At 62.4% G+C, this 26804-nt stretch overlaps 4 protein-coding genes and 1 long non-coding RNA gene across 7 annotated transcripts; 2 read left to right on the top strand and 3 right to left on the bottom strand.

The window, feature by feature from the left end:
* Nucleotides 1-517: 517 nt before the first annotated feature.
* Nucleotides 518-1125, top strand: LOC113460427 (uncharacterized). Its single transcript, XR_012583061.1, has 3 exons — nt 518-569; nt 686-934; nt 1031-1125. It is a non-coding gene; the product is annotated as an uncharacterized LOC113460427 (long non-coding RNA).
* Nucleotides 1126-1837: 712 nt separating this feature from the next.
* Nucleotides 1838-4341, bottom strand: MTFP1 (mitochondrial fission process 1). The gene is made up of 4 exons (XM_074554134.1): nt 4045-4341; nt 2734-2861; nt 2401-2624; nt 1838-2042 (listed from the first exon to the last, which is right to left on the bottom strand). Exons 1-4 carry the CDS (start codon nt 4175-4177, stop codon nt 1967-1969), a joined length of 561 nt encoding a protein of 186 aa, XP_074410235.1. The 5' UTR covers nt 4178-4341; the 3' UTR covers nt 1838-1966.
* Nucleotides 4342-4739: 398 nt separating this feature from the next.
* SEC14L2 (SEC14 like lipid binding 2) lies at nt 4740-9983 on the bottom strand. The gene is made up of 12 exons (XM_074554133.1): nt 9841-9983; nt 7727-7802; nt 7599-7642; nt 7387-7446; nt 7098-7286; nt 6252-6347; nt 6046-6106; nt 5888-5971; nt 5658-5764; nt 5444-5583; nt 5192-5361; nt 4740-5064 (listed from the first exon to the last, which is right to left on the bottom strand). Exons 1-12 carry the CDS (start codon nt 9892-9894, stop codon nt 4934-4936), a joined length of 1212 nt encoding a protein of 403 aa, XP_074410234.1. The 5' UTR covers nt 9895-9983; the 3' UTR covers nt 4740-4933.
* Nucleotides 9984-13752: 3769 nt separating this feature from the next.
* RNF215 (ring finger protein 215) lies at nt 13753-18174 on the top strand. Of its 3 annotated transcripts, none has more exons than XM_074554034.1 (10): nt 13753-14073; nt 14886-15017; nt 15279-15350; nt 15422-15507; nt 16129-16183; nt 16560-16664; nt 16854-16967; nt 17047-17184; nt 17310-17412; nt 17529-18174. In XM_074554034.1, the coding sequence occupies exons 1-10, from the start codon at nt 13786-13788 to the stop codon at nt 17549-17551; spliced, it is 1116 nt and encodes a 371-aa protein (XP_074410135.1). In that variant the 5' UTR covers nt 13753-13785; the 3' UTR covers nt 17552-18174. The 3 variants fall into 3 exon arrangements, with proteins under 3 accessions (XP_074410135.1, XP_074410134.1, XP_074410136.1); XM_074554033.1 differs by having other exon boundaries at nt 13754-14073; nt 16851-16967; XM_074554035.1 differs by having other exon boundaries at nt 13759-13872; nt 16851-16967.
* On the bottom strand, nt 17963-26796 carry CCDC157 (coiled-coil domain containing 157). Its single transcript, XM_074554032.1, has 10 exons — nt 26285-26796; nt 23627-23798; nt 22341-22968; nt 21960-22037; nt 21009-21232; nt 20766-20933; nt 19725-19893; nt 19256-19395; nt 18944-19005; nt 17963-18870 (listed from the first exon to the last, which is right to left on the bottom strand). The coding sequence occupies exons 1-10, from the start codon at nt 26530-26532 to the stop codon at nt 18672-18674; spliced, it is 2088 nt and encodes a 695-aa protein (XP_074410133.1). The 5' UTR covers nt 26533-26796; the 3' UTR covers nt 17963-18671.
* Between the last annotated feature and the right edge of the window lie 8 nt (nt 26797-26804).

Here is a 26804-nt window from a genome sequence, read left to right as displayed (position 1 = left end):
CTACTGGACAACCACGGAGCAGCCAGGACACTCCAGGAGGGTCTTCATGGTGGTGAACGGCCGTGGGTCAGTGCTGGTGGGGCAGGAAGCAGGGGCTCCTTCTCCAGCCACCCTGGGGTCCTGCAGGACCTCCTGATGGAAAGGGATGTCCAGAGCCTGGAGACAGCCCTGGAATGTCCTGTGTCACTCTCCTGCCACAGGTGCCTGCACAGGGAGAAGCTGGGGAACATGTCTGTCCAGCAGCAGAGAGGGGGTTCTGTCCTCCAGCTCTCCATCCTGGCCCCCACGCTGGAGGGGGAGCCCGAGGAGGACCAGGTGAGTGGGGATGATGCCCTTGCTGGTGGGATGGAGGTCCCAGGGAGGGGCATGACCCGGGTGTCCCAAAACATTGTCCATCCTGAGACATGGTGCTCCTGCTGGGGTGGCCTCAGCCCCACGAGGTCATGCAGGAGAGCAGGGTCCCTGAGGAAGGACATGGTGCCTCAGCAGGTCTACGTGCACTGCCTGCTGATGGCATGGGGACAAGGACTTGCCACCAGGTCCTGCTTCTACAGCCACACCACGGCCAGGTACGCTGGGTGTGTGGGGACACAAGCACCCCATGGGTGTGCTGGGGACAGAATTCACCTCTGGGAGACCAAGTCACCGCACTGTGGTCTGGATGTCACCTCTTATTCGATGGCAGATGGTGGCATCGCCACAGGTTCCAGCTCCCCCATGCTGCAGAGGGATTGTGGAGATGCTTGGAGACATCTCCTCTGGGACAGCACCACGTGGGTCTTGTGGTGGAGTCTGGGGACGCCTAGAGCCACCCCCCAGTTCTGTCCTCTCTCTCTCTGCTGGCACAACGCAGAGGACCCTGTCCAGAGTACCCCATGCCACTGCTGTGACACCGGCTGTGCCGCTGCTGACACCCTCCATGGAGACATGCCAGGTACCAGGGCTGGGACAGGGTGGCCCCAGGTTGTTTTGGGGCCTTGAGAGGGCTCCTGGACCTGGGCCAGACTGCATTGGTTATATCCTCCCACAGCATTCCCAGGAGAGGGGACACTCCACCAGGAGACTGTTGGACCAGTGCTGGTGCAGAAGGAGAAGCTGCCATGGCACAAAGGTGAGGGACACCCCAACACTCTCCCACGTTCCCAAAGCCCCCACCCCTTGTGGTGACCCCCAGGTGTGTTTGTGCTGTTCCCAGCCCTGTGCCGGATGGTGAAGAGGCTCCTGCTGGCCCTGGTGGGCAGTGCTGTGCTGGGGGTCACTGTGCTGGGGGGGCTGCTGGGGCTGGCCCTGACCACCAGGCACCTGGGCAGGGCCCAGAGGGGACAGCAGCCACCGAGGCACAGGTGTCCCTTCCAGGCTGAGCTGCAGAGCGTGGTGGGGGCCCTGCTCCTCAGGGAGACACAGAAACAGATGGGGCCAGAGCCTCCTTCTCACCAATAAACGTGGTTTTGCTTTCTCTAAAGCTTCTCCTGGTTGGTAGTATGTGGATGCCACCAATGGATGGAAATGTGCTCCAACACTGGCAAGCCACATCTCCAGGTTCCTGTGGCTTCCAGGTGTTGTGGCATCGTCCCAGCCTGCGGTGTTGGAGGTGGCAGCTCCTGGCTGCGTGGATTTTCTGTCCTTGGAGACCATGGATGTGGTGGCAGCTCCTTGGGGACAGTCCCCAGGATGTCCCATGAGGCTGTGGAGGTGCAGAAGGTTCCAGGGTGGGGACAGCAGGGCTGCTCTGGGCAGGTGGAGACCCCTGAGGGACTGGGATTCACCCAGACCCATCTGTCCCCCAGGTTATGACATGGCCTGGCCTTGGTGGCACCTCAGCATCACCCATCAGGGGTCATGTTTGAAATGGTTTATTAGGACCAGTGTGGGGCAGGGTGGCCACTCTGGGGGTCACCAGAGTGAGAGGTCACAGTAGGTGGGTCACAGCAGCATGCCTCAGTTTCCCCAGTGCATGGGGAGGTGCTCAGTGGGATGTCGGGGGCTCTCCTGGTGCTCCGTAAAGCTTGCGGAGGCTGGAATCCATCAGGAAATCCACAGTCCTGCGGCAGGAGAGGGCGTCAGCGGGGCCCGGGGGTCTCTGGGGCAGTGATGTGGGATGGGTGGGGCTGTCCTTAATATCCCCTGAGACACCAGCGCCACCAAAACCAGGTTTAGCACAGCCTCACTGTGCTAATCCCGGCTCAGCTCTGGATAATCCCTGTCCTGGCAGGGACATGTCCTGGCTGGACCCCAGCAAAGCCCCTTTGGAGTGAAGACATCCCGTCACCACCCTCTGCTCCCAGCCCCAAGCAGACAAACGTGCTCCATCCCTCTGGGCTGTGGGGACGATGGGGTGGTGGCAGCGTCTGTCCCCGCCCCAGGGGTGTCCCCAGCCCCGGGGGTGTCCCCGTTCGTTACCTGTCGATGGGGGTGATGATGAGGGGGATGGCAGCCAGCCCCAGGGCCGTGGTGGTCCAGCGGCGCACGGGCAGGGGCCAGCGGGTCAGGGTCCCCAGCAGGGCCAGCGAGGCGGCACACAGCCGGTTGATGGTGAAGCCAGGGATGGCCACCGAGGCCAGGCTCTGCCACACGAACGTGTCCACCACGGCCACCCCCACGCGCGTGGGGTCCTGCGGGTGGGCCTGGGGGGACACAGCAGTCAGGGGTCCTGCGGGTGGGCCTGAGGGGATACGGGGGTCAGGGGAAGGGCAGGGATGGATGGGCTGGGGGGTGAGAGGGGGTGGCACTCACAGTGGCGGCTTTGCGGCCCTTGTCGATGGCGTCGGCGGTCACGTAGGCGGTGGCCACGCCATAGCTGGCCCACACCACTGGCACCGGTACCAGCGGGCGGAAGGACTCGCCCACCTCGTTGGCATAACCTGAGAGGAGGGTAGGGTCAGGGACTGGCTGTCCCCATGTCACCCCTGCAGGGTGTCCCAGTGTCACCGGATGGATCTCGCACAGGGGGTGTTTGTGGTGCCTGGGTCCGCTTGGACCCGCTGTCACCAGGACAGCTGGGCTGGGGGTGCCTGCTGCCAGGGCTGGTGTCTGTGACTGCCCAGTGCTAGTGACAGTGCCCAATCTGGGCTCTGTGTCTGTGCCCAGTGCCTGGCAGGAACCAGTAACTCTCCTGGTGTCCAGTCTCCATGCACAGCGCCAGTGGATGATGCCACTAGCCAGTGTCCGTGCTGGTGACAGGTACCTGGTGCTGTGCCATGCCAGTGCACAGTGCCAGGGCCTGCTGCGTGGTGCTCATATCTGGTACTAGAACCCTGTATTGGTGCTGGGTGTGGTGCCCAGTACCACGGACCCAGCGCACTCTATGGTACCAGTGCTGGGTGTCAGCGCCCGGTACCACAGGCAGCGCCCAGCACCTGGGGCAGTGCAGAGCAGAGCGTGGTGCCTGGTACCCGACACAGTGTCTGGTGTCACGTTCCTAAAGCAGGGTTGTCAGTGCCCAGTTCCTCATGTGGTGCCTGATGTTGGTACCCGGTACCAGTGTCTGGTGAGTCAATGCCCGGTCCCCGGTGTTGGTACCCTGTGACAGGGGCCGGTGCCCAGTATCACTGCCCCGTTTGTGCAGCCAGTACCCGATGTCAGTGCCCAGGTCCCAGTAGTGGTATTTGATGTTAGTGCCCAATGTCAATGCCCAGGACCCCGTGCTTGTACCCGGTGTCAGTGCCCGGTGCTGGTACCCGGTTTCCGGTGTCAGTACCCGGTACCCAGTGTCAGTGCCCGGTTCCCGGCGCTCCCGTAGCTCCCGGCGCTGGTACCCGGTGTCAGTTCTCTGTACTCAATGTCAGTGCCCGTTTCCCGGTGTCAGCATTTAGTGTCAGTGCCCGCTTCCCGGTTTCAGCATTCACTGTCAGTGCCCGGTTCCCGGTGTCAGCGCTCAATGTCAGTGCCCGATGCCGGTACCCGCTTCCCGGTGTCAGTGCTCAATGTCAGCGCCCGGCTCCCGGGGCCAGCGCTCAGTGCCGGTGCCCGGTTCCCGGGGCCAGCGCTCAGTGTCAGTCCCCGGTGCCCGGTGTCAGAGCTCGGTGCCCGGTTCCCGGTGCTCACCCAGGTATCGGACCCACGTGTCCCGGTACAGGTCGGGCTCCTCCTGCCCCATGGCGCGCGCCACCGCTCCCGCCGCATGCCCCGCCCCCGGTTCTACGTCACCAAACCACGCCCACATAATGTTGATTTGCATGGCCCCGCCCCGTGTGTTACGCTCCTGCTCCGCCCCTCGGGGCCGCGGGATGGCGGCGGGGGCGTGGCCTGGCCGCGCACGTGACCCCGCGGCCTTGCGTCAGCGGCGGTCAAGGGGGAGGGGCCGGGGCTGAGGGGGCATCTGTGGGGCTGGGGGGCAGTTACGATTCTGGAGGGGCAATTGTGGGGCTGGAGGGGAAATTGTGGGACTAGGGACCAATTGTAGGTCTGGAGGGGCAATTGTGGGACTGAGGGCAGTTGTGTGGCTGGGGCAGCTGGATGGGGTGGTTGTGGTACTGGAGGCGGTTCTGGGGCTGGGTGGGTAATTTTGGGTCTGGGGCAAAGTTAAGGGGCAGGGGGGAGCAGGTGTGAGGCTGAGGGGGCGGTTGTGGGGCTGGGAGCAGCTGGGGTGGTTGTGGTACTGGGGGCGGTTCTGGGGCTGGGTGGTAATTGTGGGTCTGAGAGCACAATCTGGGGGGAGCTGGTGTGAGACTGAGGGGGCAGTTCAGGGGCTGGGGCAGCTGGGCTGGCTGCAGGGGCAGCCACAAACGGAGCAGACCCCGCTCAGTCCATCCCTTTACTCCCCAGCCCAGGCAGCAGCAGCGGTGGGTGCGGCACCCACATAAGGCACAGAGTTTGGGGGGGCTGCGGGCGCCCGGCCCCGCTCGGCTCCGCCTCAGTCCGGCAGCCCCGGGGCTCAGCCCCGGCTCCATCTTCCCGCGGGGCCGTCCTGGGGGCGCGGTGCAGCCCGGGGGGCTCAGGGGCTGTGGTTCGGGGACTCCCCCTGGATCTGCTGGGCCGAGGCGGTGTCGGGCAGCAGCACCTCCACGCTGTAGCTCACCTTCTTGGAATGGAGGAAGCTGTAGGTGTTGTCGAAGCGCAGGACATCTGCAGGGGGACAGGGGTGTCAGGGACACGGGGGGATCACACAGGGGTGTCAGGGTCACGGTGGCTCTCAGGGACTTGTGAGGGACAGGGGGGTCCCGCAGCGGCCCGGGGAGGGCTCGGCACTCACAAATGCCGGGCGTGGAGCAGGTGAGGGAGCCGTCCTCGGGCACCATGTGTGCGTTGTAGCGCTGGTTGGGGAGCACCTCGGTCATGTCGCCCGCCCGCTGCCGCTCCCCGACCTTAGTCTTCAGGTACACCCCGAAGCCGATGTCGGCGCCCTCGGAGCGGAACTGCCACCTGCAGGGAGGGCACAGCTGTGGCGGGCTGGGGACACGGGGCTGTCACCCACCCACTCCCCGTGGCGCAGAGCCGCCCTCACCTCAGCACGCAGCCGGGGAAGAGGATCTCGTACTCGACCTGGTGGGACGAGCCCCGGTTGACCACGACCGAGTGCTCGTACTTCTGTGCCAGCTGGTCCCGCACGTAGTAATGCTGGGGCACGTCCCCCCCGTAGTTTATCTGGAAGGGATGGAGGATGTGGGGTGGGGGAACTGCCCAGCCCCCCTAAAGAACCCCACGGGGGCTCCTCCTACCTTGCTGGAGCACTTGGGGTCCCCGTCAGGGTCTGTCAGCGTCCCCCCGTACTCCACCGGGATCTGCGCGGGGTCGATGTACTTCTGCAGGACCTCCTTCCAGTTGGCTGGGGGGGAGGACAGCAGGTTTGGGGGGGCTGCAGGTTGGAGTATCCCCCCTGGGTGGGGTGATAGCAGAGGGGGAATGCAGTCCCTCCATTTGGGACATGCTGGGGAGGGTCAGGACTCACATCCCAACACCACGACCTTCTTGCGCGTGTCCTCACTCAGGAAGTGCTTGACCAGGTTGTAGGCCACGGGGAAGAGCTTGGGGGCTGGGGGCAGAGGGAAGTGTCAGGGGGGAGTCAGCACTTGGGTAAGGGCAGCAGGACCCCAGGGCCAAACTCACCCTTCACAATAAAGAGGCGCTTGAGGGACTCGGGGTAATTCTCCTCGAACATGGACAGGATCTGCAGATGGGGGAGCTCATGTCACCCATGCCATGCACCCAGCAGGACCCACCCAGAACTCTGGGGAGTGCAGGGACCTGCTCCTGCATCATCCAGGGACCAGCCCCTGCGGTCCATGGGAAGGGGGGTGGGCAGGAGCCCTCACCTCCCCATACGTGTCCACAGCTGGCTTCCAGAGGTGCTTCAGGCCCAGGCCCTCACAGTCGTACACCATCATCACCATCTCAATCTTCTTGCCCAGCTGGGACGGGAGGATGAGGGGGATCAGGCAGGACTCATGGGGAGGTTCAGGGATGGGGTGGCCCCAACAGGCTGGTCACACCAGCCAGAGCCTCCTCTTAAGCATTGGTGTGGGGAGAAGGGACACTGTGGGAGCTGGGACAGGGACCCAGGCTGAGGGACAGCGGGGACATGGACTGGTGGGGATGGGCGGGATGCAGAGTTGTGGGGTGGGAGTGTGAACCAGAGATGGACATATGGGGTTGGCAGGGACATGGTCCAAGGTTGGGGTGGACAGGACATGAACTTGTGGGGCTGAGGGAGGTGAACTGGACATGGACCTGTAGGGCTGGTGAGCGAGGACATTGGCTGGGAGAGATGGAGCAGAGATGGACATATGGGGATGGACAGGATGTGGACCTATAAGATTTATAGGGTTGTCAAGAACATTGTCTGGTAGGAATGAACCAGAGATGGGCTGGGGAGGACTTTGAGTTGAGGGACAGAGGGAAATGGACAGGACAGGGACCTGTAAGATATATAGGGCTGTCAAGGACATTGTCTGGTAAGAATGGACCAGAGATGGATATATGGGGCTGGGGAGGACATTGAGTGGTGGGGATGGACAGGACATGGGCTGGCAGGGACACAGACAGAGAGAAGTGGACAGGACAGGCACCCATAGGGCTGGGGAAGATGATGACTGGTAGGAGCAGACCAGATGTGGACACAAAGCGCTGCTGGGGCCAGCAGAGTGTGGGCAGGTTCCCACCTTTTCACTCTGCTGTTCACACGCCAGCCGGAGCAGTTCACAGTCCCGGAACTTGTTTTTGATCAGGTCCTGCTTGGAGGCGGAGAAGAGCAGCCCCTTGCCGTCCAGCGGCCCGATGATCTCGTAGCGCACCGGGCTGCCCTCACGGTCATAGCCACACAGCCCGCCCGACATGTACTTCCGAATCACCTGTGGGGGTACCGGGGCTCAGGGCACCTCACGCACACCCCAGGGGACTCAGGGGGACGGTCCCCTCCAGGGCCACCCCCGGGAGCCCAGGGACACTCACCTCAGGTGGCTCCCAGGCAAGGATGTTGTCGGCGTCCATGTGCTTGCGGAGCTCGACGTGCTGCAGCGGGGGCAGAGCGGGCCAGGGTGAGACTTGGGACAGGGTGAACCCCGTGGGCTGGGGTGGTGCCCCTGGTGGCCCAGGGCATGGGGTCCCACATCAGGTCTGTCCCAGCCCAGCAGGGTGCCCCAAAATCAGTGTGCCCCTCTCACCTTGCGGAGCATCGCCTCTGCCTTGGCCAGGTCGAAGGAGCGTGCTGCAAGAGAGCAGAGCAGAGAGCTCAGACCCCGCCAGCACCACAGGGGCTCCCCCCACCAGCGCTGCCCCACTTTGGGGTTACCTCGGAGCCATTTCAGCAGGAAATAGTCGTCCTGGGAGGGCAGGGAGGGCAGCACGTCCTGCACCTTCTCCCGGAACTGCGGGGACAAGAGGGACAGTTGGTGAAGGGGTTCCTGATCCTCCCCAAAAACCTCAGGGCTGGAGGTTTGTCCTTTCCTTGTGCCCCCCAAAAATCATGCCAGCCAGGACTGGGGCATTGCCAGGGGAGATGGCCACCCTGTGCCCCTCCCTGCCCCACATGCAGCCAGGATCAGCAGTCACCTGGCAGGGGACTGTCCCCAGGCCCACTGGCATATTCTGAGTGTTCCCAAGCCCTTGCATAAGGTGTGTGGGCTGTCACCACCCTGCTCCTCCCAGGGTGTCTCACAGGGACTGGGTGAAGCAGTCCCCTCCAGGGGTGTCCTTTGGGATGGATGGAGGCTGTGTACCCCTGTGTACCCCTGCCCAGTGACACCCCAGTGGGCCACAGCCCCCCTGGCACAGGCAGGAGGGTGCCAGGGTGCAGGGCTAGGGGGCTGGGAAAGCTGGGGCCCCTCAGAGGGGGCACTGCAGGCACCAGGCAGACCAGGCCCTGCCAATGGCATCCCTGGGATGAAGCCAGTCACCAGCAGATTGCCACATGTCCCCGTCTCAGTGACACTCCAATGGGTCACAGCCCTGTGACACAAGCAGGAGGGTGTTGGGGTGCAGGACTGAGGGATTTGGGGTCCCCTCAGGGAGGGACCAAGCAGACCAGTCTCCACCAGTGGCATCCTTTGGGATGGAGCTGGTCACACTGTCCCCTGCTGTTTGTGACCCCCAGTGGGTCACAGCCCCCAGCACAGGCAGGAGGGTTTTGGGGTGCAGCATTGGGAGGTTTGGGGTACCCAGAGTCTCCTGTCCATGTGGCCCCGCTCACCCCAACCAGGCCACAGCTCAAATCTCGGTACCAGCCGAGGCCCTCCCCTTAATGAGCCTGATTAGCTTATCTCCCGCTGAATTTAGGGGTAATTAAACCCGGGATTAGCTCCTTCACCCTGGGACAAAGCCGGTGGTGGTGGACGAACGGGTTCGGCCACTCGCCTCCGTCACTCGCCCAGGGCACGGCTGGCACCGGGCACGGTTTGGGCACCGTGCCCCACGCCTGCCCCTGCCCCCCGTGCTGGCACCGGCAGGGTCATCGCCCGCCAGTGGAATTTGGCTGGGGCTGAAAGGCGGCGATAAGATAAAGGCACGGGGGTGCCCTCTCGGTGCACTGAACCCCGATAACAGCTGACACCCAAACCCCAGCGCCTGGCAGGGGTGGCCGTGGTGGGTGACAATCAGCGGCCCTGGGTGTCCCCGGGCCTGCAATCCCGGCGGTGAGGGCAGGAAGTTTTCCGGTCCCATGGGAAGGGTGGAAGAAGAAAACGGGCTCGGCGGAGCCCAGGCCGGTGGCACAGCCGGGATGGTCCTTCCCTGGTGGGCAGCACCTCGGGGGCTCAGCCCTGGGACTGGGCTCCAGGGTGGCATGGAGGTGGCAGAGGGGCACCGTCCCAAGGGCCCGCAGTGAGACAGGAGGTCCCCGAGTCCCGGGGAGGATGGGAAAGGGATGGGGGCCCGCCAGAGGGATGGTGCAGCCGGCGGGACCGCCAGGACCCACCCAGGACGGTCCGGCCCTGTGGGCAGTGCCATAGCGGGGCTCGGCCCGCGTGTTTGGGGTCCGGGCTGAGGGATGGAGGCAGCGGGAGCAGAGGGATGGGGGGCGGGGTGGAGGCTGAAGGCGATGGGACGTCCCCGGGGCCGGGAATCGGGGTGAAGCCGGGGGGGGTTGGGGTGCGGAGCCCCCCGGAGGCCGGAGCGGGGGTGATGCCGCGAGTTTGGAGCCGGGGATGTGGGGGCTGGTCGAGGCGGTGGGAGCACCCCGGGGCCGGGAGCGGGGGTGATGCCGGTGGGTTTGGGGTGCTCTGGGGGGCTATGGAGCCCCCCTGGCCGGGAGCAGGAGTGCTGCCGGTGGGTTTGGGCTGCGGGGTGGGGGTGATGCCGGTCCCGCGGCGGATGCGGGCGCACATCGGGAAGGACAGCCCGGCCCCAGCCCCGGTCCCGCTCCCGGTCCCGCTCCCCCCGCAGCTCCCCGGCCGCTCCGTCCCAGCTCACCTGGGCCAGCACCTCCGCCTGCTGCGGGCTCAGGTCCCCGACGCGGCCGCTCATGGTGCGCTGCGGGCGACTCTGCCCGGCCCCGGCGGCCGGGGAGGCTCCGAGCACCTCCCCGGGACCGCCCCCCGGCCCGCCCGGCCCGGCCCGGCCCGGCCCCCGCCCACCCCCGTGGCCTTGGACCCTGCCCGACCCCTGCCCGCCCGGTCAGCGCCCGCCGCCGCCTCGGGGTCGGGGATCGGGGTGCGGGGGATGATGGAGGCAGGGGGGATATGGGGACACAGAGGGGCTTGGGGACTGTAGGGGGGTGTGGGGGCTGTAAGTTATGTGGGGGGTATGGGGGGCATGGAGGGGTATGGGGGGGGATTGGGGTATGGGGGGCATGGAAGGATATGGGGTCATGGAGGGGTATGGGGGGCATGGAGGGGTAGTGGGGTATGGAGGGGAGTGGGGGCATGGAGGTGTATGGGGGCATGGGGAGCACGTGGGGGGAGCATGGAGGGCTGTAGGGTATGGGGGCTATAGGGGTATGAGGGCATGAGGAGGCACAGGGGGGCTTGGAGATTATAGGGGAGTGTGTGGGCTATAAGTGATATGGGAGGGTATGGAGGAGTTGGGAGGGTTTGGGGTTTATAGGGGATATGGGGGCATGAGGAGGCTTAGGGTGTATGGGGAGTATGGGGGCATAGAGAGCCTTGAGGGTAGGAGGGACTTGGGGACTGTAGGGGATGTGTGGGGTAGGAGTGCATGGGGAATATGGGGAATGGGCAAAGGGGGGCACAGGGGGCCTTGGGGGCATGGGGAACATAGGGATTTGGGGGGGCAAGGGTGAGATGAGTGTAGGGGGCTCTGGGGGTTATGGAGTGTGCAGAAAGGTGGGGGCTCTGTGAGAGTTTGGGGGACACAGTGGGGTGGAGGGGGTGTGGGAGGACATTGGGCTATGGAGGGAGATGGTGATATGGGCCAGGTGTCAGGGAGAGGGGACAGCAATGAAGGCAGTGACAGGGATGGGAGGTGGAAACAGGGATTGAAAGCAGGGCAGGGACAAAGTGAGAGTGGAGGGCGGCAGGGACTGGGGCAGGGTGCCAGGTAGAAGGGACAGGGATAGGAGGTGGGGACAGGGACAGGTTGAGAGCTCTGGTGCAGCAATTGGAAGATGGGGATCAGGAACAGGATGCCCATGGGGCTGTGTGTGTCCCATGGATGTCCCACAGAGCCCCGTGTCCCCCATGGACACATGGTTGTCCCAGAGAGCTCTGCATGTCCTATGGAACCCTATTTAACCCTATTTATCCCCTGAAGCTGTGGATGTCCCATGGGTGTCCTGTGAAGTTATACATGTCCATGGATAACCCATGGAAACATCCCATGAAACCATACATGTCCCTGGGGGCTGTGGATGTCCCACAGAGCCACCTGTGTCCCATCTGTGCATGTCCCAAGGAGCCATTTATGTGCCATGGAGTCATGTGTGTCCCTTGGAACTGGGACCCATAGATGTCCCATGGCGCCATCCATGTTCTGTGACCCATAAATGTCCCCTGGAGCTGCAGATGCTCAGGAAGCCACTCATATCCCACAAACCTACGGATGCTCCACGGAGCATTCACACCCCTCTATGTCCCCTCTGTGGGGCAGCTCTGGCAGGAGCCACCCCAGGCCCCATTTTGGTGTTTTTCTCCCAAACCCACAGTGTCCCCACACTCCAGGCTGCTCTCGAGCCAGCCGTGCTCCCGGCTGTTGTTTATGGCACAGCCAGACCCGCTGCAATCGGGGTTTCACCGTGTGGTTAAACCGGCTCTGGCTGGGAGGAGGGATGTGCCCACCCTGTGATTACACCCCCGCACTTAAACCTGGATGGGGACACGAGGGACACCGGGACACACCCAGACCCATCCCATGGCACCCTGCAGCCACGGGAACCGGGTCCCACAGCCCTGAGTCCCGTTCCCAGCATGGCCCCTGCCAAAAGCAGGTCAGCCTGGGCCCATGCCGCAGCTAATCCAGCCAGCAAATCCCCCGCAGGCACATGGGCTGGGCACACGTGGCCACAGCAGGGCCGGGATGGGGCACCCAGGGGTCAGATGGGGCACCCCAGGGTCAGGATGGGGCACCCAGGGGTCAGAATGGGGCACCTGGGGGCAGGATGGGGCACCCCGAGTCAGGATGGGGCACCCGGGGGCAGGAAGAGGCACCCAGGGGTCAGGATATGGCACGTGGGGGTCAGGATGGGGCACCTGGGGGCAGCATGGGGCACCCAGGGGGCAGGATATAGCATGTGGGGGTCAGGATGGGGCACCCCGAGTCAGGATGGGGCACTCAGGGGTCAGGATGGGGCACCTGGGGGCAGGATGGGGCACCCAGGGGTCAGGATATGGCATGTGGGGGTCAGGATGGGGCACCTGGGGGCAGGATGGGGCACTCAGGGGTCAGGATGGGGCACCTGGGGGTCAGGATATGGCACCCAGGGGTCAGGATGTGGCACTGGAGGCTGCTGGACACCCCCCAGGCTGGGGGTGCTGAGGGGTGTCCGGTGCAGGGGGCAGTTGTGTTTTGGTCACTCGGGTGTTGGTGTGTGTCCATGTCACCCAGGGGTGCCCGTGTCCCTGCCTGTGCCATGGCTGTGGCTGCCCATGTCCCTGTGTCCCCATGTGTCCCCATGTGTCCCTGTATCCACACATGGGGATGTGGATATCTGTGTCCCTGTGCCTGTTCCTGTCCCTGTCACTCTCCTGGTGACAGTTGGTTTCCTGGTCCCTGAGTCCATCTCTGTCCCTGTCTTGCTGTTGCTGCCTGTTCCCATTCCCAGTTCTTGTCCCTGTCTTGCTCCCGCTCCCAGTCCCTGCCCCTGTTTCTTTCCTGATTCCTGTCCTCCTTCTGGTCCCTCTCCCTGTTCCCATCCTGGTCCTGGTCCTGGCCTTTTCCCCGTGCTGATCCAACTTCCTGTTGTTCTTTCAGTGCCTCTCCTTGTTCCTGTTTTCCACCTGGTTCCTGTTTCTGTTCCCACCCTGGTCTCATCCTTGTCCTTGTCCCTGCCCCATCCCTGTCCCAGTGCTGGTTCCCATCCCAGTCTCAGCCCTTTTCTGTGTTTAGATCTCCATCCTGGTCCCAATTCCCTGTCCCTGTCTCTCTCCTGGCCCCTGTCCTCTTCCTGGTCCCCATCCTGGTCTCTGTCTCCATCACCTTTTTTGTCCCTGCTCTGCCAAGTGTCCAGCTTGGGCATGGTCCTTGTCCCCGTCTCAGTCTTGGTCCCTGCTCCCTGTCACTGCACCTCTCCTGCTCTCTGTCCTCATCCTGGTCTGCATCCCCATCCCCATCTCCATCCCCCCAGCCCCTATCCCTGCCCCAGTTCCCGTCCTTATTCCTGTCCCTGTCCTTATCCCGGCCCTTGTCCTGGTCCCATCCCGATCCTGGCCCCTGTCCTTGTCGTGATCACTGTCCTTGTCCCAATCCCTGTCCCTGTCCCGATCCCCATTCTGATCCCTGTCCTGGTTCCCATCTCAATCCCTGTCCCTGTCCCCATCCCAGCCCTTGTCCCGATCAATGTCCCGGTCCTGTCTTCATCCCGATCCTTGTCCTTGTCCCAGTCCCTGTCCTTGTCCTGATTCCTGTCCCTGTCCTTGTCCCCATCCCAGCCCTTATCCTGATCCTGGTCCTGGTCCCGGTCCCCATCCTGATCTCTGTCCTTGTCCTTGTCTCAATCCCTGTCCTGTCCCAGTCGCTGTCCCGGTTCCCATCCCGATCCCAGTTCCGGTCCTTGTCCCGATCCCGATCCCGATCCCGATCCCGATCCCGATCCCTGTCCTGATCCCTGTCCCGATCCCGATCCCCGTCCCTGTCCCGCTCCCGGTCCCGCTCGGGGCTCTCGGGCTCCCCCTGCGGGCGGTGTGTGTCGCGGAGGGTCCTCCCCGCCGGCAGGGGGCGCTGCGGGGCGCGGGGCGCGCAGCCATGGCGGCGGTGCGGGCGGCGCTGCTCGCCCCGCTGCTGGCGCTCGGCCGGGCCGGCTCGGGGCCCGCCACCCCCGCGCGGGTCGAGGTGGCCGTGTCGGGGCCCGGGGCGGCGGGGCCGGACGGGGACGGGGCCGGCGGCGGGGCCGGCAGCGCGGGCGCGGTGCCCGGCGGCTCGTACACGCTGCGCGGGGCCGTGCTGGGAGCGGGGGGCGGCCGGGCCGGGCCGGGCCGGGGCGGCCCGCGGGGGGAGCGGGAGGAGATGGAGATCCGAGGCCGCTTGGTGCTGGTGAGCGCGGGGAGACAGCGAGCGGGGCTGGGGTGCTGCTGGCACCGGCCAGGGACTGGGAGGGGAGAAGTGGGAACCGGAGGGCGCTGAGAAATACTGGGGGGCAGGGGAATGGTGGGGACTGGGAGCACCGGGAGACACTGAGGGGCTTCTGGCTGTGGGGCTGGGGATGTGGTGCTGGGTGGCGGTGATGAGGGGAAGCGGTGGGTGCTGGGTGGCGGTGGTGAGGGGGCAGTGGGTGCTGGGTGGCGGTGATGAAGGGGGAGCTGTGGGTGCTGGGTGGCGGTGATGAGGGGCAACGGTGGGTGATGGGTGGTGGTGATGAGGGGGAGGCGGTGGGTGCTGGGTGGCAGTGGTGAGGGGAGAGCGGTGGGTGCTGGGTGGCGGTGGTGAGGGGCAGGCGGTGGCAGCTCAGAGACATTGAGGGACCAGGGCAGTGGCAGGGCAGCGGTCAGTGGGAGCGAGGGGTCACTCTGGGCTGGTGGGTGCTGGGATGGATCCTCGGGCACTGGGAACGGAATGAGGCAGAGGAGGAGAGGGAGCTGAGGGCACTGGGAGGCACTGGGGGGTACTGGGGGGTTGGTGGGGAGGCCCAGGGACGCTGGGGACTGACCAGGGCAGGCAGCCACGGCTCGGGTGTGCCAGCAGCAGGGAGGAGGTGCCCACAGTGCGACCAGGCCGTTTTCCCTCTGTTACCCACTCTGTCCCCACACTGTGCCCAGCTCCCCAGGACCCAGGGGCATGGGGTGCTTTGGGGATGCCCTGAGCCTTGGGGTCCGTCTCAGCTCTCCCTGTCCTCACCACCCACGCAGGTGGGTGATGTGGAGCCGGAGCTGAGCGCTGCTGACGGCTGGATCGGGGTGGTGCCCGTGGGCACCGAGGAGCCGGCCGAGGGCCCCCGGGGTGCCAAGGAGGAGTCCTTCACCACTGCCGTTGTCACCAAGGTGATCCTCTGTGTGACCCTGTCCCCTGAGGGCTGCCGTGGTGTTTGCAGGTCACAAACCCACAGGGGTGTCACCTGGGCTGTCTCCTGGCCAGATCTGGGGGGTCCTGGTCTGTGCTTGGTGACAGCTTCTGACCCCTCTGGGGTCCCTTGTGACCCTTCACCATGGCAGAGATGTGCTGGGTGCCTCCTGCAGCAGGACAGGAGCTTGTTGGGGACACAGCCCTTCTGTCCCCTGATCGTGTCCCTGCTGTCCCTGCAGATGAAGCGAGCCCTGGTGCTGGGGGCCTCTGCCCTGCTGATCCTGGCGCTGAACCAGAACGCCATCCGTGAGGTAGGGCAGTGCCGGGGCGGGGCCGGGCGGGCTCTGCTGACCACTGACCGCTGCCTTCCCTCCCGCTGCAGCTGGACGTGTCCCAGCTGCTGGCCAAGCCCGTCATCGTCATCCAGTCCTCGGACAATGTCACCAGGCTGCTGGGAGCGCTGCTGCGGTACGGCCTGGGCTGTCCCCTGCCTGCTCCCTGCCTTGTCACTGCCTTGTCCTTGCTTTGTCCCCCAGCAGGCTGCCCCCCACCCTGGGGTCTCTCACTCAGCCCATCATGTTTGCTGGGGGGGTTTTGAGCCATGCCAAGGCCAGCTGGGGCTTAGATGTGTTTCTGGGGGAGATCTGGGTCAGATCCAGCCATTCCCCAGGGTTGGAGCCCTTCCATGGGTTCCCAAGTGGTGGCTGGCAGGTGGCCTCAGCCAAGAGCTTTCGGACTCTCAGTAGAAATTATCCAGATCTGTTGGTTCCTGTTGGCATCGCCATCCCCACAACCTCTGTGGGTGTTTGTTCTCACCACCAGCAGCAGTGAGACCCTGTCTGTCCTCCTGACATGTGGGACATTGGGATTGCTGCCATGGTGTCACACGTGGCTGGAGGGAAGAGCCCTGTGCAGGGTCAATGGGCACAGCTGGCGAGGGAGGGTCTTGCTGTCACCTCCCCTGCATGTTCCTCTGGTCCCCCTCGGTCACTGCCCATCCCTGTGGGGAGGGGGTGCTCCCTGGCACGGGGGAGCTGTGCCCAAATCCTGCTGTGTCCATGGAATTGACACTTTGCTCTTTGCTCACAGTGGGCTCCGGGCCACGGCAAAGATCACGTACCAGGCAGTGCTGCTGGAGAACCTGGTATGTTTGTCTGTCCTCCTCTTCCTCATTCTGCCAGTGGGAGAGCAGGGCATGACTGTGCTCAGCCAGACTTCTCCGATCCATGGGAAGCAGGAGCAGGAGCAGGGAGAGGGAAGGGAAGGGAAGGGAAGGGAAGGGAAGGGAAGGGAAGGGAAGGGAAGGGAAGGGAAGGGAAGGGAAGGGAAGGGAAGGGAAGGGAAGGGAAGGGAAGGGAAGGGAAGGGAAGGGAAGGGAAGGGAAGGGAAGGGAAGGGAAGGGAAGGGAGCCTGTGGGAACAGGGCAGCTGGCAGCAGCAGTGTTCCTCCTCCTGGGACACGTGTGCTCACACTGCTGGACGCTGCTGTGGCCATCAGCAATGCCGTGTCCTGCCTTGCAGGGAGTCACCCTCACGCTCTGGTCCACCTGTGGCCTGTCCCGAGGGGGCCTCTACGGGGAGTGGCAGGGGGTGATCTGCCCTGGGGAGAGCAGCTCGCAGGTCCAGGTATGGAACTGGGGCTCCAGTGGGGCTGGGAATGGGGCTGGGAATGGGGCCAGGAGCCGGGCTGGGAATGGGGCCAGGAGCCGGGCTGGGAGTGGGGCCGGGAGTGGGGCCAGGAGTGGAGCTGGGAATGGGGCTGGGAGCAGGGCCAGGTCTCCAGCTCCTGTGCCCACAGCGCTGTCCCCACAGAAGTACCTGCAGCAGCTGTGGAACACCATCCTGCTGATCGCCCTGCTGCTCTGCACCGGCGTCATGGTGCAGGCCCAGCGGCAGTCGCGGCAGGAGCTGTCGGAGCGGGATGCCGAGGTGGGAATGTGGGAATGTCTGTGCTGTGTGCCATGCCCGGGGGGTTTGGGTGGGCTCTGACCCTCGGCTCCCCCCACAGCTGGACCTGAAGCAGCACATCCGGCGGCGGCTGCTGGCGCTGAAAACGCGGCGCTACCACCCTGGGAAGCCGCCCCGGAGCCGCGCCTGTGAGATCGACAGCTGTGCCGTGTGCCTGGACCAGTTCCACAAGAGCCAGGTGGGACTGCACCCCCCCCTGGGCCGAGCCTTGGTCACTGCTGGGGCTGGGGTGTCCCCGGCAGGGCTGGGCTGTGTCCCCGGCAGGGGCTGTGCTCACACGTGCCCTCCCTCCCCTGCTGGCAGTGGCTGCGGGTGCTGCCCTGCTCCCACGAGTTCCACCGGGACTGTGTGGATCCCTGGCTCCTGCTGCAGCAGACCTGCCCTCTCTGCAAGCGCAACATCCTGGGTGAGAACCACCCTGACAGCCAGCTGAGCCCCCCCTGACCCTGGGCACAGCCTGGGGAGCACCTGGAGCCTGCCAGGCTCCCTGTGCCAAGGCTGTCTGTCTGTCCTCCCTTGCAGGGAACTGCTGCACGGACAGCTAGCTGGCCCGAGGACACACTCCAGGGACAGACCCACGGCTGCTGCAAGGACAGGGAGGGGGCAGGGGGTGCCCAGTGGCCCAGTGAGAGGCACCTGCTGCCACAGCTGGGTTGGTGTGGCTGTGCCCATCACTGTGCCCAGACTCTGGAGAGGGAAGGACTTTGGGCTCTCCTGCTGGGTGTGAGTTGAGGGGTGGGGGGTCCAGATGGGCAGTGTTGGGGAGGGAAGATTGGGGCACCCATGGGTCTAACAGGGTGGGGGCTGGGGCAGGGAGAGCCCTGGTCCTGCTGTGCTCTTGCCCTGCTCACACCAATTTTTCTAAGTCTTGGGTTTTTTGTCTATTTGCTGGTGGCCGTGGCAGGGTAGGCAGAGCATGGCTGCAGTGCCAGCCCCTCTGGGAGGTGGGTGACAGCTCTGCCAGGGCTGGGGCTGGCACGGCTGTGGGTGACTCATGGCCTCACTGTGGGAGGGCAGGGGTTGGATGCTTTATTTATAATAATAACTTATTAGAAAGGATGGCACAAGCCAGCTGCAGAGCCAGCACGGTCACTGGGGACACACCACGGGTCCTGCCCCACAGGCTGCAATGTGGCACGTGTCCATCCCTATTAAACATGGAGCAAGGGCTGCCTGTGTGGTTTTGTGGGGCTTGCACGGGGCTCATAGTGCTGGGGAGGCAGCTCAGAGGTCAGGGCCAGCCTGTGCCAGTGGCTTGGTGGTTCCCAGCCCCTCGGGGCTCATAGAGGGAGAATTACTTTCCCAGGCTGTGGCTGTGCTGATGGGCTGAGGGTGGGTTGGGCTCCTCTCATCCCAGGCCAGCTCTGCTTTCCTCTTCCAAGTGTGGCCACATCCCAGGCCCCTCTTGGGACTGGTTCCTGGCAGGAGCCAGCACAAACTGTGCCCTGGCATCAACCTCAGGGCTCCTGTGGGGATCCAGCAGCAGCGTAGCCAAGGGTGACTGATCCCAGCGCCCAGCAACGTCCCTGGAGCAGCTCCCCCAGGAAGCAGGCAGAGCCCAGCTTTCCCTTCCTGACGCACCAAGACCCAGTAACGAGGTCCCCTGGGCAGGGCAGGTGCTGCTGGTGGAAGTTTCTGTGTCAGGAAATGCAGAGTGATCCGTGTTTATTTGCGGTGAGCCCCGGTGTGCAGCGAGGGCAGGCTGAGCCCCAGGTGGCGCACTGGGAGCAACAGGCAGGGTTTGGCCTGGGGGGAGGGCTCTGCCCGGAGTCTGTTGGAGTGCTGGCTGCTGGCAGCTCTGTGCCAGCCCTTGTCCGTGCATCCTGGCAGCCCTGGGCTGTCCCCGCTGCTCCCGCTGAGCCGCCTGCAGGGGGGAGCAGTTACAGGGGAGGAAGGGCAGGAACCTGCCCCAGCCCCTTGCTCTGGCTCCTACTCACCCACTGTCCTGCCTGCTGGCTGCCCTGAGGAGCTGGGACCCCAGCTGGGCCTGTGGGATGAGCTGGGGAAAGGAAGAGAAGGTGAAATTTCCCCCCACCAGCTTCAGCTCCAGTCACGTCCCTTGGCCACCACAGCTGGTGGCACAATGGCCACAGTGATGGAAAGGAGCTGGAACCAGCCCTGGGCACCTCAGGCAACACCAGTTAAACCACAGCAACCTCCCAGCAGCATGAGGAGCTTGGGCTTGGCCCTCCCAGGGTCCCCAAAGGATACCTGGGGGCCGTGGGGTGGTTTTGGGGCACCCAGCTCACCTTGAGCACGCCCTGCTCGGCTGCTGCCTTCACCTTGGCCAGCAGAGCCTCCAGCTGGGTGTTCTCCCTCTCCAGCACCTCAATCCTGATCTTGTTGGCCTGGAGCTGACTCTTCATGTCCTCTGTTAAGTTCCCACTGCCTGCAGACAAAATCCAACAGAGCCCAGCCTGCTGCTGCCTGTCTGCTCAGAGGTGTGGGCACCCCTCCTGCCCGCCCTGGGCACGGAGCAGTGGCACAGCCTGGGGGGTGGCAGCTGGGACCCAAGCCTGTGGGCAAAGGAAGCTCTGCCATGTCCTGGTCCTGCTCAATGTCCTGGCCCCAATGTGGGATGCACAGAGGCACATTGGGATGGTCACAGCTTCACACGGGGTCTGAGCCCTTCCTGGGTGTCAGTGGGAGTGTCTGGGGCCAGCAGGATCCCCTGGGAGCTCTGGAGACCCCAAGGCACAAACCCATCTGCTCCCTTACTCTCAAACTGTGTCTCAGTGGGCGTGTGGAGATCAGGGAAGAACACCAGGAGCCTTTCCCGCTCCCTCAGCTCCTGTGCCTGTTCCTGCAGCTGGGATGTGTTGGCCTGCAGCTCCAGGATGGATTGCTCCAGGGATTGCTTCTCCTGCTGCAGCGTGTCCAGCAGCTCCTGCATGGCACAGTGGGGAGGGGGTGAAGTTTGCCAGAGTGAGGACTCAGCCCCTCATGGAAGGCTCCCACCCTTCCCTGATGATAAGGATGTCCCATGGCAGTTGGAAATGGACAATGTGCAGGGTTCTAGCTGTGAGATCCCTGTGTGTGCTGGGAGCAGGAGCACCAACCACAAAGTGTGGAGCATGTCCAGGTGTCCACGAACAGAACACTGGAGATGTGGAAGCACCTCAAGACGTCCCTTCCTGCTGCTCTCCTCTGCCCTGACTCAACCAGAGCCTTGTCTGGCACAGGGTGGAGGGAGAGGCCTCTTCCCCAGGGAATGCCATGAGGATGTGGCCATGTGGCAATGCCACCCTGGGTCCCAGAGTGCCCCTCCTGGGACAGCTCTGGCTGTGGGTGTGGGCAGGGCAGTGAGTGCCTGTCTCTGGCAGCCCTGTGGCACAGGCTTGTGATGGTATTCACAGGGGTCTGAGGATGAGGGAAGAGATGAGGAACTAATCCCATGTTTCAGAAGGCTTGACATATTATTTTATGATATATATTATATTGAAGCTATACTAAAAGAATAGAAGAAAGGATTTCATCAGAAGACTGGCTAAGAATAGAAAAAGAAGGAATGATAACAAAGGTTTGTGGCTTGGACAGAGAGTCTGAGGCAGCTGACTGTGATTGGCCATTAATTAGAAACAACCACATGAGACCAATCATAGATGCACCTGTTGCATTCCACAGCAGCAGATAATCATTGTTTACATTTTGTTCCTGAGGCCTTTCAGCTTCTCAGGAGCAAAAATCTTAAGGAAAGGATTTTTCAGAACATACCATGGCTACACAGGCTGTGTCCCACACCTGGGCACCAGCACTCACCTGCTGTTCCTGGAGCTGTTTGCCACTCTGCTGCTGGCTCTGCTCCAGCTGCTCGGCCAGCCGGGCCTTGTCCTCCTCAGCCTCTCCCAGGCTGGCCTGCATCTCCTCCAGCTCCCTGTCCAGGCTGTCCAGCTGCTGCAGCAGGGTGCTCTGCTTGGCCTGCAGGGACTGTGCTGGGCGTGAGCCCGTGTGGGGCTGTGCCCCCATTCCCACAGCCCTGCCAGGCTCTGGAGCCGGCCGTACCTCCTCGTGCCGGAGCAGGCTCTCCACATGGACCTTCTCCTTCTCCAACTGCACCCTGCTGGCACTCAGCTCCTGCTCCAGCTGCACCCTGGTGGCACTGAGCTCCTGCTCCAGGCTGTCCCTCTGGCCTGTGAGCACCTGCACCTTCTCCTCCAGCTCCAGCACCTGGCTCCGGGCCACCATTGTGGTGCTCACCTCCTCCAGCAAGGCGGTCTTGGAGAGCTCTGGGGAGACAGAGCCACCATGGCCCAGGCTGGGCAGGAGAGAGAGGCTGGAGGAGCATGGAGGTGATGGGAGGGTTGGGGGTGCTCAGCCTGGAGAAGAGAAGGCTCCAGAGAGAGCTTAAGAACCCTTTCCAGTGCCTAGAGGGGCTCCAAAAGAGCTGGGGAGGGACTGGGGACAGAGTGTGGAGGGACAGGACACAGGGAATCGCTTCCACTGCCAGAGGGCAAGGTTAGATAGGATAGGGGGAAGGAATTGTTCCCTGGCAGGGTGGGCAGGCCCTGGCACAGGTGCCCAGAGCAGCTGTGGCTGCCCCTGGATCCCTGGCAGTGCCCAAGGCCAGGCTGGACACTGGGGCTGAAGCAGCCTGGGACAGTGGGAGGTGTCCCTGCCATGGCAGGGGTGGGATGAGATGGGATTTAACATCCCTGCCCATCCAAACCAGTCCATGATTCTGTGGTTCAGGGGCACCCCATGGCCTCCACAGGCCCTGGCAGAGGGAGGCAGGTCTGACAGGAGGCCTGTGACCCCCCCAAACCTGCCCCAGCATCAGCCCCTTCTGGCACTGGGTGATGCTGGGGTGCTGCTGTGAAGGAGGCCCATCCTCTCCCATCCCCACAGCTCCACAGCCCAGTCTGGGGTCGCTGGGGTCGCTGGGGGCTGCAGGGCTGTGACACACTTGTGAGGCCAGGGGGAGGGGGATGTGTGAGCCCTGGGTGAGCCCCTTACCCAGCTCCTGCACAGCCACCTCCTTCGCTGCCAGCTCCTCCTTCAGGGCCGAGAGTTGCTCCTCCAGCAGAGCAGCTTCTAAACCAGAACAAAACCTTCTCATTAATCAGTTCCTCAAAAACAACCCAACCAAGGGGCAGCAAGCAGCCACACCAAAGTGTTTTCATCCAGTGACAGGACACACACAACCAGCTCCCACTGCCCAGGACTGGGCTCACAGCAGGGAAAATCCCCCAGCACCTACAAGAAGCCCTGATGGTGGGGATGGGGCCAAGATTTGCCCATGGACTCTGTTCTTCTTCTTGCAAATGCCCCTGGGCCCGGGAGGGTGCCAGCCCAGGACAGAGGGGATGCTTGGAACAGCTGGGGACAGCTCTGTACCTCTCCTGAGCTCATCCTTTTCCTCCTCCAGCCTGGCCACAGCCTTAGAGTGCTCCTTTTCCTTGGCTTTCAGGCTCTGCTCAGCTGCCTTCTGCTGCTCTGCTTGGATGCTCTTCTCTGCCTGCAGCTTCCTGAAGAAGTCCTCAACCTGTTTCTGCAGCTTGTCCTTCTGCTTGCCCATCTGCTCCAGCTCAGCCCTCACAGGGTTGAGCTGCTGCAGCAGCCCCTGGAGGTGTTTGTTGATGCGGGACAGGTCCTTGCTCTGCTCCGAGGCCCAGTAGCTCATGTCTGCTGCAGAGAGGTTCCTTCTCCCTGTGCCGTCCTCCAGCACCTCCCGGAACTTGCTGAGAGCTGAAGGGATGTTCTGGCTCTGGCAGATGCTGGTGATGGCTCTGCCCACCTCGTGGAGGCTGGCCTGGGCGCTGGAGCAGCTGTCACAGGAGCCCAGGGGCGACCCCGGGGTCTGTGTGGGGACACTGCGGGTGCTCAGAGCCGGGCTGGTGCCAGCCCTGGGCTGGGCACTGGGATCTGGGCACACAGAACTGGGCTGGGCATCCTCTGAGGCAGTTCCTGACTCCAAAACTTCCGGCAAGATGGATTTCAGGTGCTCCTGCTGACATTTCCCAACCTGGGGAGCAGAGGGTGGAGTGGATTGCTGTGTGGGGATGCCCCACCTGCAACCCTTCTCCCGAGGGAGAGAGCACAGAACAAAACCAGAACCCGGATCAAAGAGGAAATGACCCATAAAAGCCTAAATCAGGTGTGGAGATGGGACAGCAATGCAGCCAAGGGACAGTGACTAAAGGGAAGCCTCAGCAGCAAAACCTCCTCCCCAGCTCCCCAGCATCCCTTCTGTCCCACCCCTGGATTTGGCCTCCTGGATTGTTGTGAGACTTTTCCATGAGAAAGATCATTTTGGGGAAAATAAAATGCAAGATGGGTTGCTTTCACCACCACTTATTTCACTGTCTTGAGGCAGCTCAGATCCACAGTGGGATCAGCAGAGCTGCAGCATTTTGGCAGTGGGAGAATATTTATTTCCCAAGCTCTGGAGGCAGCCCAGCTCACTCATCCCGAGGTCCTGGAGCAGGAGGGATGCAGTGGAGGGAAGAGACTCGGGCTGGGAGGGGACAGATGTGTGACACAGGGGCAGCACTCAGAGGCTGCACGCACATCTGGCACATCTGGCGTGGCGAGAAGCACCACGATCCAAACCCGGGGAGGGAGGGGAGGGCAGTGACTCAGCCCATGGGACGTCCCCAGATGTCCCAGCCCAGATGTCCCACCTGGTCGCGAAGCTGCTGGCAGAGGGCGCCCAGTTTCAGCATGGAGCTCCAGAAGGTCCTGGCCGTGAGCCCCGCGGACATGCCGGGTCCCGGGCCCCGCGGCGCCGGCACCGCCCGCCTGCTCAGCAGCGCCTCGGCGTAGCCCGTGAAGCTCTGCAGCAGCAGCAGCAGCCTGGGAAAAGGGGAAACACGGTGGGAATGCTGGATGGGACCCCTCCCATCACCCAGACAGAGTGATGGTCCCTGCGTCCCTCCCAGCTCAGGATACCCCCGGTTTTATGGAGTCTATGGGATGCTTTGTTCCCCATTGCTGAAGATTGCAAGGCAAGATGTTTTCAATTACCATCTGTATGGCAGATTACCTTTGTCAAGTGGGCAGTTTGCCTTATCTCTCTCTCTGAGTGACCACATTCACATTGCTGATAACAGCTATTGAATGTCCCTGCATGGCTGATAAGAACTACAGCATCCCATTGGGAGATGGGAGCCCAGGGGGAGGAGCCAAGCATTCCTACCCAGATATAATCCAGAGGTTTTGAGACACCAGCATGGCTTCTCCACTGGATTCCCAGAGGAACAGCAGCTGCCTCTCCTTCCACTGGATCTTCAGAGGAAGAATCCATCCTTCTCTACAGGATCCCTGCTCCAGCAGAACCACCCCTGGCACTGCAGGAGGGCTGAGCCACAATTCCAATGGGACTGCCACCAACACCCTGACCCACAGGGTGTCAGGCTGGGTTCTGACTCTGTCACTGTTGTTCTAGTGTACTGCATTGTTTGTTTTATCCTTTTATTTTTTTTCCTTCCCTAATAAAGAACTGTTATTTACTGTTCCCATATTTTTGCCTGAGAGCCCCTTAATTTAAAATTTCTAGCAATTTGGAGGGATGGGGAGAGTTCACATTCTCCATTTCAAGGGAGGCTCCTGCCTTCCTTAGCAGACTCCTGGCTTTCCAAACCAAGACACCCATGTACTTCCATGGTGCCAGCACCACAGCCTCATGCCCTGCTGAGCTTTAAAACTCAACTCCTTTCCCTGCTTAGAGCTCCCAGCACAAAGAAGCAGAGCCAGAGGTGGAGCAGATGGGACAGGCTGGTTAAACTGCCTCCCAAAACCTTGGAATCACTCGGACACAGCTGCATCAGCAGCCCGGGGAGGCCAAAGCCCCTTTGCAGTCTGAAATAAATACAGCTCTGGTTTAAAAGATGAGCCATTCCCACTGAGCTGTTGGGCCTAAAGTCAGGATTTGCAGCAGCAGGATGCAGGAGGGTGGCATTGGTGCTCCTGGAACTGCCCAGGTGTGGATCACTTCATGGAGCAGCCATGATTAAGCTCCCCCCAAAGATTTGGAGTACCTGTGCTGCTGCAAATCCTGATTTTAGGGCCAACAGCTCAGTGGGAATGGCTCATCTTTTAAACCAGAGCTGTATTTATTTCAGGCTGCAAAGGGGGCTTTGGCCTCCCAGGGCTGTCGATGCAGCTGTGTCCGAGTGAGTCCAAGGTTTTGGGAGGCAGTTTAACCAGCCTGTCCCATCTGCTCCACCTCTGGCTCTGCCTCTTTGTGGCCAGTTTGTGCTGGGAGCCCTAAGCAGGGAAGGGAGTTGGGTTTTAAAGCTCAGCAGGGCATGAGGCCGTGGTGCTGGCACCATGGAAATACACGGGGAACAGAGCATCCAAAAGATTTCATAAAACCAGGGGATATCCGAGTTGGAAGGGACCCAGGGATCATCCAGTCCAACTCCTGGCCCTGCACAGACACCCCAACAATCAAACCCTGTGCCTGAGGGCATTGGCCAAAGGCTCCTGGAGCTCTGGCAGCCTCGGGGCTATGATGTGGCACGTGGTGCCATGGGTTAATTGATAAGGTGCTGTTATGTCACAGATTGCACTTGATGATCTCCAAGGTCTTTTCCAATGCAGCTGATTCTGTGATTATTCCCTGGGGAACCTGTTCAGTGCTTGAGCACCCTCTGGGGGAAGAACCTTTTCCTGATATCAAGCCTAATCTCCCTGGCACAGCTCCAGCCTTTCTTTGAATCCCATTTCTGGTCACAGAGATCAGAGCTGTACCCTGGAGGAGCTGCAGCCCCACTGAGCTCTGACCTCAGTGTTCTCTGTTCCAGCTGAACATACCAGGTGCTCTCACCCTCAGCCCTCATTTGGGTGCTCTCTAATTAACACCTTTGAGTCCTCTCTGTGCTGAGGTGCCCAAAAGCTCCCCCAGGACTGGGATAACTTGTCACAGATATCTTTTGTGAAAAATCCTTTCTTTAGGATTTTTCCCCTTTCTGAGAAGCTGTGGCCTGAGCAACAAATGTAAGCAATGGTTATATGCAGCTGTGGAATGCAACAGGTGCTTCTGTGATTGGTCTTCTGTGAATGTTTGGACTTACTGACCGCTGACGGCAGGGCTGTTCTTGCTTTCTGCCTGGACACAGAACTTTGTTATTGATTCCTTTTCTATTCTTAGCTTGCTATCATTCTGAGAACTTTTCTGTCTATTCATTTTAGTATAGTCTTCATGTAACATATATCATAAAATAATAAATCAAGCCTTCTGAACACGAGGTCAACATTCTCGTCTCTCTCTTCGTCCTGCAAGCCTTGCAAGCCCTGTACCAATAACTCAGCAGGTCAGACACAGCTGCCCTTCTCACCTGTCAATGAGCAGCTCCAGCAGCACCACGTGTGCGTGCTGGCTGAACTCGGGCTCGCTGTCGCTGTGCCGGTAGCGCTGCAGCAGCACGGCGATGTCCAGCTCGCAGGACACCTTGTCGGGGAATTTCCACGAGGGGAAGCGCACGGCGCCGGCCCGCGAGCACACGTCGGCGATGGCGGCCTGCAGGTCGCGCAGGTCGGCCCGCAGGCTCTCCATGCAGCCGCGGTGGCCCAGCAGGTGCGCCATGGTGCGGGCCAGGCCCGGGAACAATGGGGCCACCAAGCCTGGGGTGCAGGCAACGCCCTACCCGGACAGGCTGCTGGAGTAACCTCTGGGCCCGGCGGCCTCCAGGAGTGCTGGGGAACCGGAGGAAACCGGGGCGATCGGAGCAATCAGCCGCAACCGCGGGGCCGGGACTGTGCTAGGCCTCGGCGTCCCAGCCCTGTCGCCATGACAACCGCGCCCCCCTCGCGCCGCAATGGTGCATTCCTGCTTGGTGCCGTCCCCCCCCTCCGGAC

Source organism: Zonotrichia albicollis, chromosome 18 (genome assembly GCF_047830755.1).
Source record: "Zonotrichia albicollis isolate bZonAlb1 chromosome 18, bZonAlb1.hap1, whole genome shotgun sequence".
In the NCBI taxonomy this organism is placed as follows: domain Eukaryota; kingdom Metazoa; phylum Chordata; class Aves; order Passeriformes; family Passerellidae; genus Zonotrichia; species Zonotrichia albicollis.
Note: the sequence above shows the minus strand (reverse complement) of the source record. Positions and strands in the feature narration are given on the sequence as shown.

Bases quoted from the DNA above. Each gene is read 5' to 3' on its own strand.
- CCDC157 (XM_074554032.1), bottom strand. From the start codon at position 26,532: ATGGCGCACCTGCTGGGCCACCGCGGCTGCATGGAGAGCCTGCGGGCC. The intron at 23,799-26,284 runs GTGAGAAGGGCA...CCCTTTTCCCAG, and splicing joins CTGGAGCTGCTCATTGACAG to GCTGCTGCTGCTGCTGCAGA. The intron at 18,871-18,943 runs GTGAGTAGGAGC...TCCCCCCTGCAG, and splicing joins GCCAGCAGGCAGGACAGTGG to GCGGCTCAGCGGGAGCAGCG.
- RNF215 (XM_074554033.1), top strand. From the start codon at position 13,786: ATGGCGGCGGTGCGGGCGGCGCTGCTCGCCCCGCTGCTGGCGCTCGGC. The intron at 16,968-17,046 runs GTGGGAATGTGG...CTCCCCCCACAG, and splicing joins TGTCGGAGCGGGATGCCGAG to CTGGACCTGAAGCAGCACAT. The intron at 17,413-17,528 runs GTGAGAACCACC...CCTCCCTTGCAG, and splicing joins CTGCAAGCGCAACATCCTGG to GGAACTGCTGCACGGACAGC.
- SEC14L2 (XM_074554133.1), bottom strand. From the start codon at position 9,894: ATGAGCGGCCGCGTCGGGGACCTGAGCCCGCAGCAGGCGGAGGTGCTG. The intron at 6,107-6,251 runs GTGAGGGCTCCT...CCCCATCTGCAG, and splicing joins CTGTGGACACGTATGGGGAG to ATCCTGTCCATGTTCGAGGA. The intron at 5,065-5,191 runs GTGAGTGCCGAG...GTCCCCCTGCAG, and splicing joins CTGCTCCACGCCCGGCATTT to ATGTCCTGCGCTTCGACAAC.
- MTFP1 (XM_074554134.1), bottom strand. From the start codon at position 4,177: ATGCAAATCAACATTATGTGGGCGTGGTTTGGTGACGTAGAACCGGGG. The intron at 2,625-2,733 runs GTGAGTGCCACC...GTGTCCCCCCAG, and splicing joins AGGGCCGCAAAGCCGCCACT to GCCCACCCGCAGGACCCCAC. The intron at 2,043-2,400 runs GTAACGAACGGG...CTCCTGCCGCAG, and splicing joins ATCATCACCCCCATCGACAG to GACTGTGGATTTCCTGATGG.